Here is a 22,511-nt window from a genome sequence, read left to right on the forward strand (position 1 = left end):
CGTTTACTGATCTTCTGTGTGTGTGTGTGTGTGTGTGTGTGTGTGTGTGTGTTTCCAGAGGTGGCCGACACTGAGCGGGCGTGTGACACTCTGTTGATGTGTATTGTGACGGTGTTGAACCACGGCCTGAGGAATGGAGGAGGAGTCGGCGATGTTCTCCGCAAACCATCCAAAAATGTAAACAACACAAAACCTAAAACCAAGAAGGAAGGGAGGGAGGGAGAAAGAAGGAAGGAAAGGAGGAAGGAAGGAAAGGAAGGAGGAAGGAAGGAAAGGAGGAAGAAGGAAGGGAGGAAGAAGGAAGGAAAGGAGGGAGGGAGGAAGAAGGAAGGAAAGGAGGAAGGAAGGAATGGAGGGAGGAAGGAAGGGAGAAGGAGGAAGGAAAAGAGGGAGGGAGGAAGAAGGATGGAAGGAAGGGAGGAAGGAAAGGAGGGAGGAAGGAAGGGAGGAAGAAGGAAGGAAATGAGGGACGAAAGAAGGAAGGAAAGGAGGAAGGAAGGAAAGGAGGGAGGAAGGAAGGGAGGAAGAAGGAAGGAAAGGAGGGAGGAAAGAACGAAGGAAAGGAGGAAGGAAGGAAAGGATGGAGGAAGGAAGGGAGGAAGAAGGAAGGAAAGGAGGGAGGGAGGAATGAAGGAACAAGGGAAGGAAGGAAAGAAGCAGGGATGGAGGAAGGAAAGAAGGAAGGGAGGAAAGAGAGAGGAAGGAAAGAAAGAGAGAAGGAGGGAGGGAGGAAAGAAGGAGGGGGGGGAATCTTTCTGACTGACTCAGGTGCGTTTGTGTGTGTGTAGGAGCCGTTGTTTCCCGCCCGGGTGGTGTACGACTTGTTGTTCTACTTCATCGTCATCATCATCGTCCTCAACTTGATCTTCGGTGTGATTATCGATACGTTCGCTGACCTGAGGAGCGAGAAACAGAAGAAAGAGGAAGTCCTGAAGACAACATGTTTTATATGTGGTGGGTAAAAATAAATAATAAATAAATGACTTTGTTCATTTTCCAACTTCTACACTAACTCAGCAACTGGTTAAAATTAAGATTTATTTCAGTCAATACCTTAAAGCGGGGGGGTCAAATACGAGGCCCGTGGGCCAAAACCGGCCCTCCTTCCTTCCCTCCCTCCTTCCTTCCTTCCTTCCTTCTTTCCACCCTTCCTTCCTTCCTTCCTTTCTTCCCTCCCTCCTTCCTTCCTTCCTTCCTTCCTTCCTTCCTTCGTTCCCTCCTTTCATCTTTCCTGCTCCCTGTCTTCTCTTCCTTCCTTATTAAAAATCTTAAAAACTTCTGGCCCAGTCCCACATAGTGCACCTTTACCAACACATCAGTTCACACACTCGTCTGGTTCTCTGTGTTGTTGCAGGCCTGGAAAGAGATAAGTTTGACAATAAGACTGTGTCATTTGAGGATCACATCAAACAGGAGCACAACATCTGGAACTACCTGTTCTTCATCGTTCTGGTGCGCGAGAAAAATAAGACGGACTACACCGGACCTGAGAGCTACGTGGCTCATATGATCAAGGTAAAACATCACAGGAAAAACTACACGAACAGGGATCTAACAGGAAATCTAAAGTGCTTCCACAGCTTCTTCTTCTTCTGTTTCAGAACAACAACCTGGACTGGTTTCCACGGATGCAGGCAATGTCTCTGGTGGTAACCGATGGTGACGGGGAGCAGAACGAGATGAGGATGTTACAGGACAAACTGTCGTCAACCATGAGGGTGGTGACTACGCTGACCAGTCAGCTGAATGAGCTAAAAGAGCAGGTATTCACTCACTCACACACACACACACACACACACACACACACACACACACACACACACACACACACACACACACACACACACACTCACACTCACACTCACACTCACACTCACACACACACACACACACACACACATACACACACAGATTAAAGCTTTACTTTGAGTTTCTGATTCTGAAAACATCAACATTGATGTGGACTGCTGCTCGGAGGCCAATAGTATCGGATCTGAGCAGCGCCATCTCGAAAATTTCAGGTGCATGCTGGGAAAAATAAAAACAGGGATTCTACTTATATGGGCATCAGGAGGAGCATGAGGCGCCCTCCTGAACCTGTGAATCAATCAACCTGTCAAAAACCACGTAGCCACGACCTAATGCATACCCTGCTTTATCGTCACATATAAAATCAGGGAGGTCAAAATGTCCCAAATGAACATCATACTGCATTGAAGAAGGCTTTAAACTAGCGATTGAGACCATAAACACATTTTGAAAACGTTTACTGAGGTTAGAAATCAAGTGAGAAGTTGGTGAATTCTCCATTGACTTGTATAGAGACGGAAGTCCTTTTGACACCAAAACGGTCGCCCCCTGGTGGCCTTTTGATAGAATGCAATTTTAAGTTACTTCCACGTTGGCCTCATTTCAGAGGACCGGAGCTCCCCACCTGGTCTCAAAGCAATCTGCACTAAAAATAGCTGAGTAGTAAACTGGTGAAGACTTACCAAAATACCTATTAGACTTACCAAAATCTCTATTAGTGAGTGAATCATCATTCAGATGTCCAGATGATGCAGTTATGTATGTGAGGTTGATATGTCGGTAACCTGTACGTCACTGTCTGAGAGTTTATGCATCAGACATTGTTCAGGTTTTTGATAACAGTACAGAGACTCAAAGGATAAAGTGACACATCTGAAGACTTCATCTAAATACTGTTTTTCTTATTCAGGTCAAAGAATCTGATGCGTCACAAAATACATAATGTAAAACCTGTTGTCACATCCTGGTGTAGTTTGTGTTTTATTTTGAAAGTTATTCTCTCCTTGTGTATTTCGTTAGTTTTACCTCCTGTGTTTCCCCTGCCTTGGTTGATTGCCTCATGTGTTTCACCTGTGTCTTGTTTCACTCACCTGTGTCCTGTTTAATTATTACCCCATCATGTCTATATAGGTTCAGTCTTTGTCTGAGTCTCTGTGTTTTGTTCTGTGTTGTTTTTCCCTGCTCATGTCACCAGTTTTCTTTGGGCCTGTGTTTTTCTGTTGAGTTTTCTCCTGAGTCGGCCAATAAATTGCCCTTTTTGTCCCGAGACTGTCTGCTTTCTGGGTCCCCCCGCTACGCAACCGTGACACCTGTTTTCTTCTAATTAGCAGTTCTTTTGTCACAATAATGAGATAGTGATGATGCATGTCATTTAAAACAGTGAAAGCAAAGGCCAACAAAGGTTAAAATGACAGGAACTCTCACTCTTATTGATCTAAGGAGCTGTTTTGGTTTTATAGTCAGATGTTTGTTTCATTTTTTTCCTTTTCCTGACCAATGCAGTTTTGTGAGGATACAGGATAATGTCAAGCAGACTGTATTGATCTTTGCTGGGTTGTGGTCTTACTGTCCTTCCTGCTTTGCTGCAGATGACGGAGCAGAGGAAGAGGAGGCAGAGGATGGGATTCGTTGATGTCCAGGCGGGAGCGAGTGCCGCTGCTGCAGTTCCCCCCAGCGCTGCAGGAGGAAACCACCAAATGTACAAGACATAAAGAGACGATTTAAATGAATGCAAACACTAGAACAGAGAAATGAAACATGAATGATATCTTTCACGCTCCAAAAAGCCTCAGCAACAACAGCATACTACTGTAGATAGACACATTTAGCATTTTTTGAGTAAGTGTGATAACGTCAACAATCCATCTGACTGATTTTCTCTTATCATGACATCAGCTCAGTGTGCTAGCTAACATCTCCAACCGTAGATAACAGCTGGGCTTCACTCCGCCTGATTTCTAAATCTACCTGCCAGCTCATTTAAGTCAACCAAACAGAATTGTTTCATTCCTAAACACTATTTATGACTATTTATGACCATAGTTCATAGATAAAACCCTTCATTGGAGACCTTTGTGCCACGCCTGTGATATACCTTCATGGCAGATTGATGGGATATTTGTGATGCAGCCGTAAGAGTTTGTTATTCGTAAGTTTCCCCACAGCAGAATTAAAATTAGGTCTATTTCATAAAGACACAATTATACAACAAATAAAATAAGAACATAAAACTTCACAGTTTGAATAATAACAGTGACAATAGTTTATACAACCAAAAATTATTAAATATTTGGTTTATTTCATAGATTTTTCCTCCATAAACTGAAAACACTGTGGGGGAACTAAGACTTTGGAAAATGAGGAAGCCCAGGATCAAATACCTCCTGGTTTTAGATGTACAAACTAAGACTTTACTCATGAGGTCAATGTCATAGAAAGAAAATGTTCAAGTGTGTGTGTGTGTGTGTGTGTGTTAGTGTAGAGGATAAAGAGGCATCAACTTGTCTTAGTTATTTTTAAAAGTGTAAATAGAAACTGACCTGCAGCATTTTTTTTTTTTTTGCTGATGACAGAATTAACTCTTTCAGCCAAAAGTTGAACCCAGTTGTGTGTCATGTAACTCTGGGAAAATGTTTTTTTTTTAATAATATATATTGTTATTATGATTAAATAGTGATATATTTATGACTTTGTTTTTAACACTGTAAAGTAGCTCAGTACAGACACTGGATTATGAGTGAACTGCTTTAAAACGTCATGTTTGTGAACAGAAAATAGCATTTTATTTAGTTTATGGGTGCAGACGGAGTGAGGAAGAGGAGGACGATGTCATGTCAAATGCTCATCTTTTAAACATTTATTTACTATGAAGAACAAAATGCATGTTTTGTAACATGTTAATGGGTTGTAGATATTCTGCAGTGGGGTCTGATTTAAATTGAAGATAAAACAAATGTTAGAGTTAAGTGATTTTTTAAAAAGTATGTGGTATTAATGAATTCATCGTCTGAAATTCCTTTAATGAGTTTCCAAGCAGTTTTTCTCCAATTTGCCATTTTTAGCCGAAAGATTGTGGAGATTGTGCAAAGTTTTAAATCCTAATAATACTGAGATTGTTTGCATTTGTGGCCATCTGTTTGCACAATGCTGGAAATAATTGATGAAATCTTGTGTTCAGAATGATCAGACAGTGGCTGAGTGAAAGCTCACAAAGCGTACAATTGGGAATGTGATGATTTATTTAATGAGCAAAAAACAGTTTTAATGTATCTTGTGAAAAGTTTACATTTTGTCCTGGAGGTGCAGGAGAAGAAATCTTCAGATCCTCAGTCAACAACATCCAAAAGGAACATAGAGACGTGAAGAAAGGGAAATGTTTTCTTCCTATTCAATAAAAAGTTAACAGCTGATCGATGGGATTGGAAAAGTCTTTTTTTCTGCTACATGCAAACACAACACTCACAATATTCCACATTAAACACAATGACACTATAAAGGGCCATAATGTGGACATAGTAAACCATGTCATATTACTTGATACCACATTTTTCTGTATTACAAGGAAACCTTTCTGTACAAACAACAAACTCTATAAAAGAAAAGTTTGTGTAGCTTATTATTAAACTTTCTCTTCATTTTGCAAAGTCAGTTAATGTTCTTATAACCATATAATGACTTTTAAACATTATTTTGATACGGTGTGTTGTTACGATAGATTATATAAGAAATGGATGTAACATCCGTGACGTCACCCATTGGTTTGTGGACTGCTGCTCGGAGGCCAATAATTTCGGATCTGAGCAGCGCCATCTTGAAAATTTCAGGTGCATGCTGGGAAAAATAAAAACACAGATTCTACTTATATGGGCATCAGGAGGAGCATGAGGCGCCCTCCTGAACCTGTGAACCAATCAACCTGTCAATCACCACGTAGCCACGCCCTAATGCATACCCTGCTTTATCGTCACATATAAAATCAGGGAGGCCAAAATGTCCCAAATGAACATCATACTGCATTGAAGAATGCTTTAAACTAGCGATTGAGACCATAAACACATTTTGAAAACGTTTACTGAGGTTAGAAATCAAGTGAGAAGTTGGTGAATTCTCCATTGACTTGTATAGAGACGGAAGTCCTTTTGACACCAAAACGGTCGCCCCCTGGTGGCCTTTTGATAGAATGCAGTTTTAAGTTACTTCCACGTTGGCCTCATTTCAGAGGACCAGAACTCCCCGCCTGGTTGTTACAGGAAAAGTGTTTTGTTGCTTGCTTTTGTTGTTGTATTGGTAAGAAAATAATTATAACCAAGCATAATCGGAAAATATTCAAATACACCACATGATGTTTATGTGTAATTTCATCAGGCAAGTTTATTGGTGCAGTACAAGTGAGAAGGAAACAATTACAGAATAAAATGAAAGAAAAGCAGAGTAAACAGAAAAGGAAATAAAACTGATGGACAGAAAATGAATCAATCAAATTAGCTCTGGTATGAGATGGTCACCAGTGTTCAGCTGTCAACACACTTTGGGCCACATGGTGTACTTGGAAGAAGAGTCTTCTTCATGACTTCTGTTTCATCACAAACTGAATGCAGGTTGTTCCCAGCATGTATGATGAGATGTCTTATTGATGTCGATTATTTGGAGGAAGACTCTGAAAAAGAACACATGAAGTATTGACTTTAGACTGATGAATGAATGAAATGAATGCTTATTTTCATCCACAGCCTTAACCCTCCTGTTGTCCTCGAGTCAAGGAAGGAAGGGAGGAAGAAGGAAGGAAGGGAGGGAGGAAGGAAGGAAGGAAAGGAGGGAGGAAAGGGAGGAAGAAGGAAGGAAAAGAGGGAAGGAGGAAAGGAGAAAGGAAGGAAGGAAAGAAAGAAGGAAGGAAGGGAGGGAGGAAAGAAAGGATGGAAGGGAGGAAGAAGGAAGGAAAGGAGGGAGGAATGAAAGAAGGAAGGAAGAAGGAAGGAAAGGATGGAAGGAATAACGAAGGAAAGGATGGAAGGAAGGACGGACGGAGGAAAGAAGGAAGGAAGGAAGGAAGGAGGGAGAAAGGAAAGAAGGAAGGGAGGAAGGTAGGGGGGAGGAAAGAAAGAGAGAAGGAGGGAGGGAGGAAGGAAGGAAAGGAAGGAAGGAGGGAAGGGAAATAAGGAGGGAGGGAGGAAGGAAGGAACAGTCAAAACAGACGAGGTCAATTTGACCCGGGAGGACGACATGAAGGTTAATTTAATTTGACAAATTACTGGCACAGAATGACTATGACTATATCATTGTTTGTATATCATGTGTTGTCTTTGATTGGTTTTTGTCTCTTCTTCCCACTAAAAACTACATGAGACGAATCATCTTCAGTTACTCACATTGACATCTATAAGCCACCTCCAGATACTTGTAGGTGCTGTAACAGGGGTCTCCAAACACTGAGTTGCTGGCAAAGGCTCTACAGCTTCTTTTCCCATTACAGCTGTGGATGCAGAGAGATGTGAGTGAAATTATATGAAGCTGAGTTTGGTATCTAATACCTTGTTCAGCAAAGATTATGAAATGTACCTTCCAGCAACTTGACTGCTTGTGGGCCTTGAACAGTGGACGTTTTGGACCTCAGATGCGGGTCGTTCGAAAGAGCATGTGGTTTTATCACGGCGTCCATAATCAGCTCCAAGGATATTTATCACCTTCCCTTCATCTGACAGAAAGAGGAGAAAAGGAATAAATTCAGATAGAAAACTATAATCCTGCTTGTCACATGAACCCATTGTACATCTACATAAATGAGACTATCTTACCACAGTGCAGATACACCATAGAGTGCTCACATGCAATGGCGCGGACTGTCAAAGTAAACATAAATCACGTTATAAAAACATATTTGCAGTTTTCATTCACTGTGAATCAGAAGCAGAAATGTAACTGTAAACCAACCATGTGTGAAGGAAGGGAGGAAGGATGGAAGGGAGGAAGGAAAGAAGGAAGGAGGGAGGAAGGAAGGAAGGTAGGGAGAGGAAAGAAAGAAAGGAAGGAAGGAAGGAAGGGAAGGAAGGAGGGAGGGAGGAAGGAAAGGAAGGAGGGAGGAAGGAAGGAAGGAGGGAGGAAGGAAGGAAAGGAAGGAAGGAGGGAAGGAAAGGAAGAAGGAAGGAGGGAAGGAAAGAAGGAAGGGAGGAAAGAGAGACGAAGGAAAGAAAGAGAGAAGGAGGGAGGAAGGAAGGAAGGAAGGGAGGAAAGAAGGAACCGTCAAAACAGACGGGGTCAATTTGACCCGGGAGGACGACACGAAGGTTAAAACAGAGTTCAGTCTTACCGCAGCTGTGTTTGTCATTGGACTTGTTGCTACAGGTGATAGCTCCCTCTGTGGATGTAACTAACAGATTGTACACATATGAAGGGATTAGTTGAAGTGTGTTTATGGTACATGTGTAATAATATAGATTTCATTCACTCAGATATTTACCTGCTGCTGTGAGCAAACAGGTTGCTGCCAGCACTGAAAAAGACACATTACTGTCATTACTGTCACACATGAGAACAGTTTTTATCCTTTGCTTTCGTGTAAAGCCAACAAGCATCCCATGACCTCTTGCACAATTAATTTGGCCAAGTTACTATGGAGACCATGTCAGAATATTTAAATCAATCAAACAGTCACTTTATTTGTACCTGCAGTGCAACACAGGAGAAAAACACAAAGCACATGAAACAACACATACACTACCGGTCAAAAGTTTTAGAACACCCCAATTTTTCCAGTTTTTATTGAAAAAATGTTTTCAAGCTTACCATGTTGGTGTTTTTTCCTAAGGTAGTTGTGTCATAGCTTGGACTTATGTTTGGGTTCATTATCTTGCTGTAGGATGAACCCCTGACCAACTACGTGCATACCAGAGGGTTCTGCATGGTGCTGCAGAATGCTGTGGTAGCCGACCCTGGATCCAGAAAAACAGACCCCAGACCATCATGCTTCCTCCTCCATGTTTAACAGTTAATGTCACACACTGAGGAACCATCCTTTCTACTTGACGGCTACTAAACTCCTGCGTGATGAACAGAATATGTTACATGTTGATTCATCAGCGCATAACAGGTTCTTCCAGTCTTCAGTAGTCCATTGGTGGTGTTTCATGGCCCAGGCAAGCCTCTTCTTCTTATTCTGACTCTTAGCAATGGCTTTCTAGCTGCAACCTGTCAAACCTGCAACTGGAAGTCTTCTCTTCACAGTAGAAACTGAGACTTGCTTACTACAAACATTATGAAGCTTGAAGCTGTTGTCCTGTGAGCCGCCTATCACGCAAGCTGTTGACTCTCAGAAACTTGTCTTCTGACTCTGTTGTGGCTTTGGGTCTGCCGGACCTCTTCCTGTCAGAGTTTACCCCAGTTTCTGAGTGAAACTGTACTCATTGACAGTTTCTCTGTAGCAAAGATCTACATTTTTAAGTGTTTTTGTATCATTTTCAGTTTTGGGTAACCTTATCTTTTTTTTAACCTCTGGCAGTTCACCACTTACCTTTGTAGCATTTAAAGCTCTTCATTGGACTTGAACTGCTTGAATTTCAATAAAAAACTGGAAAAATTGGGCTGTTCTAAAACTTTTGACCAGTAGTGTAAATATAAAGTGTGACAAATGACAGTAGAGTAACAGCTTTAATGACAATATATAAATAATGTGACATTTGAAGGTGTCTTAGACTTCAGAGTCCTGAGTAGGTTTATGTGTTCAGGTCAGCTTTTCCTCTGATTTCAGTTAACCCTTACATACTGTTCAGGGTCTAATTTAGCCAATTTTTACTTTCGAGAGAGGAAAAAACACATTCAAAACTTTCTTAAAGTGAACCAGACTAGGCAAAAAAAAAAAGAAATATTTCACCTTCTAAAATTATTTGTGCAGATTTATTAAAAACTGACAATGATTTGTGGTGCCAAAATTGTGTATTACCCTAATTATGAGGGGATACTGTGAAATGCCCAAATATGAACGGTGTGAGATAATCAAAGGAATGAAAGAGTTTTTGTGTCTGTTCATTTTTGTTAACTGGACTCAGAGAAGCAGAAGGTCGGATCTGAAGAATGAGAGCTGTCATGCTGAATGGACTCTACTTTCTTTAACAGACAGACTTTTATCACCATATTCAGAATGTTTTAACAAGAAAAAAGAACTGATTCAATTACAGGTCGATAAAGCAATGACATCAGAGTCCTGTTCACATGTGATGTAATTCCCATCCAACACTCTAAAACTGCAATTAGATCTAACAAAGCAGAAATATAACTGAATCAAAGTTGTAATATTTCTGAATGTACATTATTCCAGTTGGTGTACTCACACAGAGTGCTGCTGAGGCTGAAGCGGAGCATGTTAGCAGGTCCAGGTGAACAGTCTGACTGATGTTACAAACACACCTGTATTTATTCTGCCGGGTCGTATTTGTTTGATTTGAACAATCCAACTAGACTCTGGCTCCTTCCCAGCAGGTTCAGTTCAGTAGAGCCTGAATCTATGTATTTATTGGGTGGAGCAGACTGTAGTAAAGCTACAAAATGACTGATTATCAAACAGAAAAAATGTCCACAGAAGTCACAAAATGTAAGATCGTCACCTGAAGGATATTTACGTTGCGACTGCTCAGTGTTTCTTTAAACAACTGCTCCTTTATCCTGGAGGTGTTCACTAACCTCAGAGTTATAATGTTATTATCTCTGCAGTGTCGTTAAACTCCTCAGAGCTCTGTGTGATCCAGAATATGTCAGCATGCCAGAACCTTCACATGCTAACAGTACAATGTTCGCCATGTTCACATCTTAGTTTAGCATGTTAGCTTGCGGCCATTAACACTAAACATTAGGGATGGATTTGAGTCATATCAGATACAGATAAGATTAGTAATCTTGTACACATGGAAAAAATATATACTTTAGGGTCCAAAGCCATAAAGGACGGGCCAGAGGCTATTTCTCCAGACTGACCATTTGTTAAAAACTAGTCATGAATGAGGGGTCAGGGCTGTGTTTCTTGACTGACCATCTGTTCAGAAGGTGGAGTTTTTGGAGATAAGAAACTATATATAGTGTTGTAAGAATTGGAGTGGTCAGAGAGAGACTTAGATTGGGAACAGGGACTCTCTCAAGATTGGACGTGTGACACTGTTCTCTTTTGTAATAAAACCTTTAAAATATACAAGTGAGACGTGTCAGCGTTGGTTTCCTTCTTCATCAACACATCACGAATCACCCTATTATTATATACATCAGTTTCTCCACCATAACAAGGTGTTTCATGTTGAGTACCAAATCAAAGGGAACAATGTCCTCAAAAAGGTAATGGCCAAGGTAGGGAGGTAATCTAGGTTGGTATACATGAAAAAAGCCAACACATTGAAAACTGAGTCACAAGTGAATTTATGACCTCAAAGGCATCCTGATAAAGAATGAATCATAAGGAGTTGTCCGGATCAAACATCTTATTTTCATTGATCGTGCTCCCCACACTCTGAGCACATGGTGTTGGATGCCAGTGTTCACGCACATTACACTTCAGAGGAGATTCACAGTGTCTCTGATTGAATATATTGGGCAAAACACTCCTTGCCTGACTCATTCTGGCCCAAACAAATGGACACTGGCTCAACATAATGGAAGTTAGTCTTGAAGACATTTTTTCTCCTCTGATTAGATTTAAACATTTAACATTTAAGGGTCCCAATCACATTATCTATGTCAGATTCTGTAGTAGTTTATGAAGTAGATGTGATTGACTGGTGCCATGCATCTTTTGATAGTCATCTCTGAATAACAGAGGCTGGAAGGAGAAATTTGGCTTGTAACTTGATATAAAACATTGCTGAAAAACTAAGTTTCTTCCACAGCCTCTGACTGTAAACAATTCAACTGACCTTGATCATCAAACTGCATATCACTATCCCCCCTCGATATCATCTCTTCGGTGGACTTTTTAGTGTTACCTGGATATATGTGATGTGATGTGAATGAAGATCTCTTGTCACAATTTCTAAAGGAACATTTCTTACATCTCAAGAATGTGAGAAAAAGCTCTTCTCACATTTAGTACTGCACAAACCAACATGACACTTTAACGCAGTGTAGACCTAGACTGGCCATGGCAGTGGAGATAGCTGTGATATTTAATTGGTTGTGCAGATGTGGTTCTGCATGTGCCTCACATATATTAACATATCAGTCTTGGCACATATGTCACACAAGTCATCTTGCTCTAGTTAAATTTCTGTCTTTAAAAAATATGTATTTTAAACTTTAGTGTGATTAAAGGAAAACTTGTAGGATTTAGAAACAGCAAAGTACTGTATGTTAGCCAAACACGACAATATTAGGCTATTATGACAATATCACACTGTCAGGATCCTAGTGTTTTTCCTTGTTTTCCCTTCCCTTTGTGGGCATGTTTCTTGTCTCGTTTTCCCTGTCGTGTGTGTGTGTGTGTGTGTGTGTGTGTGTGTGTGTGTGTGTGTGTGTGTGTCTGGAGCTGGGCAGAGCTGGAGTTAACCACACACCTGCACACCATCGGCCATCTTCAATCAAGCCACCTGCCAACAATCAGCCACTTCCACTCTCCTCTGGATATAAGCCTGGTTCAGTTCACCACTCATCGCCAGATTGTCAGCTTACCTCTGTGGTAGTTTGATGTACATTGGCGCTGTAGATTTTGACCTTCTACTTATTTTGTTTCCGGCTAATCCTGACTGCGTTCTCTGTTTCCAGTTCCTGCCTTTGCCTGCTTCCCCCCAGACTCAGGTCCAGCTCCAGCTCAGCCAATCCACAATCATTAAAGACTTTATTTTGCAACTACTTCTCGGGTCCAGCTCTCGTTAACCATGACATACACAGTTTATATGAACACACTTGATAGCTCATGTGATGAACTGATTAAGTGAAGTTAAAGAAGCAGATTACTTTTCCATTTCTAAATAACTAAACCAGAAAGACAGACATTTTAACAACGGAGAACACAATACAGTGTTTCATCTAGTTTTAATGTCCTGGGAATAACACATTAACACATCTCACTTCTCCATCTGCTGAGACAATGTCGATTCCAGGTCCTTCCCGTTTGTACAGTCGGCTCTGTAACAGCATAAGTAAACACAAGTTAGCTGCAGTAACATCTTCACATTATAATTTGCAAGTTCCTTTAATCATATGAACTTTTGGCTTCAGTTGAGCCTAATGGTACCGTGGTGCTACCTTATTTGCAGTACAGTTAAATGAAAATGAAGCAGACAAACCAAACTCTATTCAAATTTCTGCTAATATAAAATGTTCTTGTTTAGTGCCAAAACAAACATTATTAGTACTAATTGATCGCATATGTGACAGCACACAGGATAAGGTGCATGTGTTGTTCAATATGGTACTAGCTAAACTGTACACAGTGGTGGTTCCTCCAGCAGCTGCATACCAAAAAAGTAGTAGTATTTGCCTCAGAGATCTAGTGGAGGAGAAGTATAAAGTAGCATCACTTGGAAATACTCAAGTAAACTACAAATATTTCGGAATTGTACTTATGTACAGTACTTAGGTAAAAGTTCTTAATTACTTTCCACCACTGCATGCATGCATAAATAGCATTTTTATGTTTTTCAGTTGATGAAAAGTTACATTTATTAAAAATGGAGAATGAGGGGAGCCGGGGTGAGAGGAGCAAAGGTTGTTGGTCACCTTCAACTTTAACTTCAATTTTATTACGATCCCAAAGGGCCGCGGGCGCGCAGGTGGTTGAGTGGTTAGAGCGCATGCCACGTACGCAGTGGACCCCGGTTCGAATCCCGGCCGGCGGACCTTTACTGCATGTCACACCCCCCCTCTCTCTCCCATGTTTCCTGTCTGGCAACTATCAAATAAAGGTGTCTATGCCTGAAAAAAATCTTTAAAAAAAAAAGGATCCCAAAGGGCCGATGGTCTCACAGGCCAAAGACAGCAATTAAGACAACACAAAGGACAGTAATTAGAACAATATCTGACATAAAGAACAGGACTTGAATATTAAAACTAAGATTAAGATTTACAGACATACAGACATAACAATGTTAAAAATGAATGGTATGGAAGTAAAAATTGCATTAAAGTGCATTGTGTCTATCTTCATTAAGTAAAGTGCAGCTTATTTAATAGATTGATTGAAACTGGCACAAATGAACATTTAAACCTGTTGGTGCTGGTCTGTGTTACCCTAAAACGGGAACCTGAGGGAAGGGTTTGGGATTCTGTGTAAAGTGGGTGAGTGTCATCCAGAAGAATAGACTGGGCTTTCTGCAGGGTTTGGGACTGGAACATTTCAGACAGTGTTGCCTGGGTGACTCCTACCACTTTGCCACAGTTTATCCTGATTTGGTTGATAGCAGCTTTATTTTTCACACTCAGACCTCCAAACCAACAAACCATGGAGAAACAACACACAGACTGAATATAGGATTTATAAAAAATGGTCATCACGGTTCTGTCCACACCTGACTTGAGGCAGAGCAGGCAGCAGAAGCAGTAGGAGGCAGCAGCAGCAGCGGTGGAAGGGGAGGTGGAGGAGGAGATGGAGATGGAGGAGAATGAGGATGATGGTGTAGAGGCAGATATGTGTGCATCATAGTAAAAGGAGACAACAACAAGTGAGACGAAAGGTCAATAGTTGTACCAGTTGGGGATGTTGCAACAAGCCTGTGTAGGGAGTTTTTGCTATATCCATATCCCTAAAAGGAGGTTAGGAAGTCAACATTACGAGAAAGTTGTTAGGCTTCCAGGAAACCGAATCTTAGCTGGACATGCCAGGTCGGCTTGACCTGGCACACACAAAATACCAAATGACGCCTACGTGCCAAACCAGTAGTATAAATAGTCTGGAGGGGGGCTGAGGCGTGTGCTGTTTTCGATAGTCTTCATTGATGTTTGCTGTGTTTGCTGCATCTTCAATAAAGTCCCAGTTGGCTGTTCGACGACTTCTGTTCTCAGTCTCTTACTTTAAAGGTTACTGAAGTTAAGTAATCAAGCAATTATCTTACAATGGTAGCTGTTCCTCAGTAAGTACATCGCCACCAGGCCTACAAACCAGCCATAAGTGAGTTTGAGTCAGAGATACAGAAAGACATTATCAAGCCCCATGTTACTGTGCCTCAGCCTGTCACTGACCCAGATGGGCTGTTCTCTAAGAGCCTTGTCATAATACTTCATAGTGGCTCATTTCAGTTTGTTCAGTACAGCAGAACGTCACTACTATCATTACAAAAGAATATTTGATCTTTTTCTTGTTAAGACAAGACACTTTTTTAATTATGTATTATATGTTTTTTTATTGATCATTTTATTATTATTACTAGATATCAAATCATTCTGCCTAACAAGATATTAGATATTAATATTTCTGTACTAACATCAAATCAGTTTATTGTGTATCATAACATTTTTGTCAGACTGTTGTTATAACGTATGTATTATTATTATAACCACATCATGACTTTTAAACATTATTTGAATATGATGTGTTGTTACAGGAAAAAGTGTTTTGTAATATGTGAAAAATATGTTGTTACGGTAAGAAAATAAGTGTAATAAACTACATGACCTGGTGTCATCAGTGCTAACTACATTGAAATCTAAATATATATAGAAATACACCACATGATGTCATTTCATCAGGCAAGTTTATTTGTGCAGTAAAAGTGAGAAGGAATCAATTACAGAACGAAATGGAAGGAAAACAGAAACTGCAGTAAAGAAAATGAATCAATCAGATCAAGCAACTTTTTTTCTTTCTTTTTTTACCTCACAGATATTGGTGCGTACACTATATGGCAAAAAGTATGTGGACAGCAGTGTGGACTTGTAGTTTGACTTTTATGGTTAAAGCTACACAGTACAGACAATACAATTTAGATAATACTGCACTTCCAGCTTTGAAGCAACAGTTGGGTCACATGGCATCAGCTCTGGTATGAGATGGTCACCAGTGTTCAGGTGTCAACACACTTTGGGCCACTTGGTGTACTTGGAAGAAGAGTCTTCTTCATGACTTCTGTTTCATCACAAACTGAATGCAGGTTGTTCCCAGCAAGTATGATGAGATGTCTTATTGATTTATTTGGAGGAAGACTCTGAAAAAGAACACATGAAATATTGACTTTAGAAATGAATGCTTATTTTCATCCACAGCCTTAATACAAATACTGGAATTGATTCAATCAAGATGAACAGTAGGTGGCGCTAACTGTCCAGTCAGTGCAACTAAAGCGTTTTGGTTCCAAACTTAGGTCGAGTTATGACTACCGTGCCATCTCCATGACAACCAAGTGAACTCCATCCACTGCTGAAGACTATGAGCTGGTGAGGTTGAAAGCCCCCAAAGAGCTAGTAAGTGGATCTTGAGTTAATGTAATTTGACAAATTACTGGCACAGCTGACACAGAATGACTGACTATATCATTATTTTTTGTTTAATGGGCCTGTTTCCCACTGTATAAACTACATGAGACGAATCATTTTCAGTCACTTACATTGACATCTATAAGCCACCTCCAGATACTTGAAGGTGCCTCGACAGGGTTCTCCAAACACTGAGTTGCTGACTTTGACTTTACAGCTTCTTTTCCCATTACAGCTGTGGATGCAGAGAGATGTGAGTGAAACTGAATGAAACTGAGTTTGATATCTAACTACCTTGTTCAATAAAGAATATGAAATGTACCTTTCAGCAACTTTGCTTGTGGGTCTAGAACAGTGGTGATTTCGGCGCCAAAAGGCGGATACTAAAGCACATGTGTTCTTATCACGGCGTCCATAATCAGCTCCATAGATAAATAAGACCTTCCCTTCATCTGACAGAAAAAGGAGAAAAGGAATCAATTCAGATTGAAAACTATAATCCTGCTTATCACATTAACCCATTGTACATCTACATAAATGAGACTGTATCTTACCACACTGCAGATGTGCCATAGAGTGCTCACATGCAATGGCGCGGACTGTCAAAGTAAACATAAATCATGTTATAAAAACATATTTGCAACTTTCATTCACTGTGAGTCAGAAGCAGAAATTTAACTGACCTGGTGGCAAGCAGGTAAAAGTGACATCCAGGTATTTATAGGTGCCATAGCAGGGATCACCGGTATGAACCACATTTGTGTTTATTTCACAATCCTTCTTGCCATCACATCTGCAGGGAGACCATGAAGAAAAAACAGTCTGAGTTCTGTTTCAGTCTGACCTTAAGGAAACGACTTCCAGAGCTTTTGACTTTAACCCTGGTCATATAAAGGGGGGGGGGGTACCTTTGTTTGATGACCTGCAGAGTGCCGAACTGGGAGCAATTTGTATCACTAAGCTGGTTTGCAGGTCTGCCTTCACTGCAGGTCACCTTGTCTGCTCGTCCATACAAAACTTTCTGCACACTGATCACGCTGTAGTCTGAACCACAGCTCAGGTGCTGGACGTTGTTCCGGTCATCACAGGTGGTGACTCTCTCTGTGGACACAGCAGTGTATGGCGGGAGGGACTGAGCTCTAGAAAAGCCTGAAATGGAAAGTTTAATTAAAAATAGGTATTTGTTAAATATATAACTGCCAAATAAAAACCAGAAAGACAAAAAAACAAGTAATAATGATCATACTAGTAATAATATCGTAAATGTGGAGCTACAGAGGGTTTGTCTTTATGTTTCTGAGGATGTGACCAAAAATGAGGTAACTGACAAACAAACATCAATATTATCATTCATTTGAAGTCGTGTTTCTGTCCACCTGATGTGAGTCCAATATTCACCCTCTTTTAGCTTTGTTTTTGCTGTCTACCAACTTCTGAGGGAAATATCTAAATGCTCCACTATGTTCACCAGCTAACTGCTTGCTACTAAGCAGGTAATGTACTCTGGCCTTTTTTCACAGTTTTCTCTGAAAACAGAGTTCAGTCGTACTGTAGCTCAGGTGTTGGACACTTGAGCCGTCATTACAAGTGATAGCTCCCTCTGTGGATGTAACTAACAGATTATAGACATGAAGGGATTAGTTGAAGTGTGTTTATGGTACATGTGTAATAATATAGATCTCATTCACTCAGATATTTACCTGCTGCTGTGAGCAAACAGGTTGCTGCCAGCACTGAAAAAGACACATTACTGTCATTACTGTCACACATGAGAACAGTTTTTATCCTTTGCTTTTATAAATAAAGCCAACAAGCATCCCATTAATTACAGGCTGGTACATGAATTAATTCAGTAAGTATTCATCACTTTAAGCTTAAAAATGTCAACTCAAATCAATACAGACGTCCTTCATATGAAATCAAGTTGTATAAACATACAGCTTGACCTCTTGCACAGTTAATTTGGCCAAGTTACTATGGAGACCATGTCAGTATATTTAAATCAATCAAAGAATCAGTCATTTTAAAACTGGAAAGAAAACCCATCAAGGACATGAACACAACATATAAATATAAAACATCTGACAAATGAAAGCAGAGTAACAGCTTTAATGAAAATATATAAATAATGTGACATTTGAAGGTGTCTTAGAGGAAATCTGAACCTGAACACAACAAACCTACTCAGGACTCTGAAGGAATCTGATTTCAGTTAAGAGATAATCGAGAGGATGAAAAAGTTTTAGATGTAAACTCATTGTCCCATCCAACACTCTAAAACTGCAATTAGATCTAACAAAGCAGAAATATAACCGAATCAAAGTTGTAATATTTCTGAATGTACATTATTCCAGTTGGTGTACTCACACAGAGTGCTGCTGAGGCTGAAGCGGAGCATGTTAGCAGGTCCAGGTGAACAGTCTGACTGATGTTACAAACACACCTGTATTTATTCTGCCGGGTCGTATTTGTTTGATTTGAACAATCCAACTAGACTCTGGCTCCTTCCCAGCAGGTTCAGTTCAGTAGAGCCTGAATCTATGTATTTATTGGGTGGAGCAGACTGTAGTAAAGCTACAAAATGACTGATTATCAAACAGAAAAAATGTCCACAGAAGTCACAGAATGTAAGATCGTCACCTGAAGGATATTTACGTTGTGACTGCTCAGTGTTTCTTTAAACAACTGCTCCTTTATCCCGGAGGTGTTCACAAACCTCAGAGTTATAATGTTATTATCTCTGCAGTGTCTTTAAACTCCTCAGAGCTCTGTGTGATCCAGAATATGTCAGCATGCCAGAACCTTCACACGCTAACAGTACAATGTTCGCCATGTTCACATCTTAGTTTAGCATGTTAGCTTGCAGCCATTAACATTAAACATTAGGGATGGATTTGAGTCATATCAGATACAGATAAGATTAGTAATCTTGTACACATGGAAAAAATATATACTTTGGGGTCCAAATGTCTTAACATTATATAGTCTATACGATGATTAGACAGTTACTGTACCCGTTATTCACAACATCAGATATTCTTTATTTTTCAATGGAAATCTACAAAGTGTTGCATTATGGGTTGTTTGTAGTCTTACTGTGGCTAGGCTTGCAAGTTTTTTTTCCAGTTTATAGTGAGTTTAAGAATAAGTCAGTCCTAAAACTGTTAAGGAATTCAGTTCAACCAATTGGAGTTTGTGAGTCTAAAGCGTCTCAAGATGTCAACTACAGAAACACAACAACTGAGAATGGATCAGTCACACAGGATGCGGAGAAAATAGGTCACCGTAAACCTTGTCATAGTAATTCATAATAAACCATGTCATAGTGCAGAGAATCGTCACCTTATCGTGGTGGAGGGGTTTGCGCGTCCCAGTGATCCTGGGAGCTGAGTTGTCGGGGGCATTAGCCCCTGGTAGGGTCTCTCAAGGCAAATTGGTCCCAGGCAAGGGTCCAGACTAAGAACGATTCAAACAATCCTAGATGAAGCAGCAGCATAGGGGTACAGGAACCTCGCCCGGAAGAGGGACACCGGGGCACCTTCCTGGAGCCAGGCCTGGGAGGGGAGCTTTCCACGGGGCCCGGCCGGGCACAGCCCGAAGAAACAACGTGAAGCTACCGCCCTGTGGACCCACCATATGCAGGGATGAAGTTTGGGGTCGGGTGCAATGTCGATCGGGCATTAGGAAAAGGCGTGGGCCTAGGCGTGCGGATCTTCAGCGGCGCAAGTTGGCTCTTGGAACGTCACCTCGCTGGCGGGGAAGGAGCCGGAGCTAGTGCTGGAGGTAGAGCGGTACCGGCTAGATATAGTTGGGCTGACCTCTACACACAGCACCAGCTCTGGAACCAAACTCCTGGAGAGGGGCTGGACTCTCTTCTTCTCCGGAGTTGCCAAAGGGAAAAGGCGCCGGTCGGGTGTGGGGATACTCACGAGTCCCCGGCTGAGCGCCTTTGTGTTGGAGTTCTCCCTGCGAAGCGAGAGGGTCGCCTCCCTGCGACTTCGCGTTGCTGGGGGGAAGACTCTGACTGTTGTTTGTGCATATGCACAGAATGGCAGTTCGGAGTACCCGGCCTTCTTAGACTCATTGGGAGGTGCCCTGGAAGGGCTGTGGCCCGGCGAGTCCATAGTTCTGCTGGGAGACTTCAACGCCCACATCTGCAATAATGGAGAAACCTGGAAGGGGGTGATTGGGAGGAACGACTTGCCTGATCTTAACCCGAGTGGTGAATTGTTGTTGGACTTCTGTGCTAGCCACGGATTGGCCATAACAAATACCATGTTCGAACATAAGGGTGTTCATAAGTGTACCTGGTACCAGAACACCCTAGACCAAAGGTCGATGATTGACTTTGAAGTTGTATCATTGGACCTGCGGCCGTATGTTTTGGACACTCAGGTGAAGAGAGGAGCGGAGCTGTCAACTGATCACCACCTGGTGGTGAGTTGGATCAGGTGGCGGGGAAGACTGCCGGGCAGACCTGGGAAGCCTAAACGAGAAGGGAGGGTGAACTGGGAAGGTCTGGCGGAGGTCCCCGTACTCCCATGTCTGGAGGAACTTCCCCTCCGTTCCTGGGGAGGGTGAGGACATGGAGTCAGAGTGGACCATGTTCACGACCTCAGTTGTGGAGGCGGTTGCTCATAGTTGCTGCTCGTTGGTGCCTGTCGGGGCGGCAACCGGAGAACCTGCTGGTGGACATCAGCGGTAAAGGAGGCCGTCAAGCTGAAGAAGGAGGCCTTTGGGTCCTGGCTGGCCCAGGGGTCTCGGGAAGCAGCAGACAGGTACCGCACGGCCAGGAGGGGCCGCGGCTCGGGCAGTTGCAGAAGCAGAAGCCCGGATGTGAGAGGAGTTTGGTGAGACCATGGAGAAGGACGATCGGACGGCCTAGAAGAAGTTCTGTCAAACCATCAGGCGACTCAGGAGGGGGCATTGGAGTTTGCTCATCCAGTCTACATGTGCTTTGTGGACTTGGAGAAGGCTTACGACCGTGTCCCTTGGACCTTGTGGGAGGTTTTGCGAGAGTATGGGGTACCAGGATCACTGCTGCGAGCCATTCGGTCCCTGTACGACCGCTGTGAGAGCTGTGTCCGCATCCTCAGCACAAAGTCTGACCTGTTCTCAGTGGGTGTCGGGCTCCCCCAGGGCTGCCCGTTGTCCCTGATCCTGTTCGTGATTTTCATGGACAGGATCTCAAGGTGCAGCCGAGGGGAAGAGAGAGTCCAGTTCTGGGACATCAGAATCACCTTTTTGTGGATGATGTTGTTCTGTTGGACTCTACATGTGAAGTGGTCGGGATGAGAGCCAGCACCTCCAAATCGGAGGCTATGGTGCTCTGCCAGAAAAAGGTGGATTGCCCCCTTAGGGTTGGGAGGGAGTCACTGCCCCAAGTGGAGGAGTTTAAGTCTCTCTCTGGGCCTTGTTCACAAGCAGAAACGCAGCAACGGGGCAGGCAACCCAGGCAATTGCCTAGGGCCCCGAGCTGAAGGGGGCCCCGAGGGACGGCTGACGTCAATGACAAAATAATGGAACTGCTTTAGACGCTGCAACGACAACGCATTGGAAATGCCCCGCACAGGGCCCTTTCCGAGTTGTCACTGGCTAGCTGCTAGTAGGGGGGCCCCGACAGACGGCTGATATCGCTCCATATAAGCGACACAAGTTGAAACCACCGTAGACACTGCAATGACATGTCGGGAATCTCCCTAATGGGTCCCCCCTACTAGCTGGCGTCGTCGTGCGGTCCCTGTTAAACACACAGATGAAAAAATGAAGCGAACATATCTCTCTGGGCAGACGAAAAGAAAAAAAAAACAAGAAGAGGATGAAAAGAAAAAACGTGACAGTGGTAAGTGGGAATGTGTAAGCTATGTGTGTTACATTATAAAAAAGTAGTGCTGCCAGCCAGCCTGCCACTTTATCCCAAACTCCCAGTCATCCACCAAGCACCAAAAAAGTTTTCTGCACATTAAAGTCTGTGTAAAGTGAATTCAGCCATTTTCTTCTTAACACATTAAATAGGTCATAAATGTATTTCTCAGGAATTGTGGAGCTAGGCTTCACAAACAGTTTTAAAATGTCTGTGTTCAGGATTTAGTGGGCGGGTCCAACAATTAGCATAAACCCGACCCTGCTCCTTTGCCAGTTAGCCGAGCTAGCAGCCTAGCTAGGTGGTGACATTGATTGATAGGTGACACTTGGTAGAGCGCTTGGGAGCAGAGACAGGCTGATTTTTACACAATTTCATATATATATATGTAGGATTTATTTTATATGTTCATTATTTAATAAAAGATTTCTCTACTGATCCATAGTCCTGGACTTCATTCATC

At 42.1% G+C, this 22,511-nt stretch overlaps 2 protein-coding genes across 2 annotated transcripts in view; one reads left to right on the plus strand and one right to left on the minus strand.

Annotated features, from left to right (window-relative positions):
• Positions 1 to 3,535, plus strand: part of itpr3 (inositol 1,4,5-trisphosphate receptor, type 3) — a gene marked incomplete in the record, with an annotated part of 118,258 nt that extends 114,723 nt beyond the window's left edge. The window contains 5 exon segments of the mRNA XM_062427517.1: positions 59 to 177; positions 789 to 954; positions 1,355 to 1,515; positions 1,602 to 1,763; positions 3,399 to 3,535. Coding sequence (XP_062283501.1) covers positions 59 to 177; positions 789 to 954; positions 1,355 to 1,515; positions 1,602 to 1,763; positions 3,399 to 3,521 — 731 coding nt within the window.
• Positions 3,536 to 6,325: 2,790 nt separating this feature from the next.
• LOC133987774 (uncharacterized) lies at positions 6,326 to 18,628 on the minus strand. The gene is made up of 17 exons (XM_062427216.1): positions 18,553 to 18,628; positions 17,886 to 17,918; positions 17,094 to 17,334; positions 16,869 to 16,978; positions 16,740 to 16,784; positions 16,508 to 16,637; positions 16,317 to 16,420; positions 14,829 to 14,867; positions 14,008 to 14,201; positions 12,847 to 12,903; positions 10,131 to 10,188; positions 8,264 to 8,296; positions 8,114 to 8,173; positions 7,602 to 7,646; positions 7,366 to 7,501; positions 7,176 to 7,279; positions 6,326 to 6,466 (listed from the first exon to the last, which is right to left on the minus strand). Coding segments are annotated over exons 1-17 (1,422 nt in total). The 5' UTR covers positions 18,584 to 18,628; the 3' UTR covers positions 6,326 to 6,464.
• Between the last annotated feature and the right edge of the window lie 3,883 nt (positions 18,629 to 22,511).

The sequence above is a fragment of the Scomber scombrus genome, chromosome 10 (assembly GCF_963691925.1).
Source record: "Scomber scombrus chromosome 10, fScoSco1.1, whole genome shotgun sequence".
Classification (NCBI taxonomy): domain Eukaryota; kingdom Metazoa; phylum Chordata; class Actinopteri; order Scombriformes; family Scombridae; genus Scomber; species Scomber scombrus.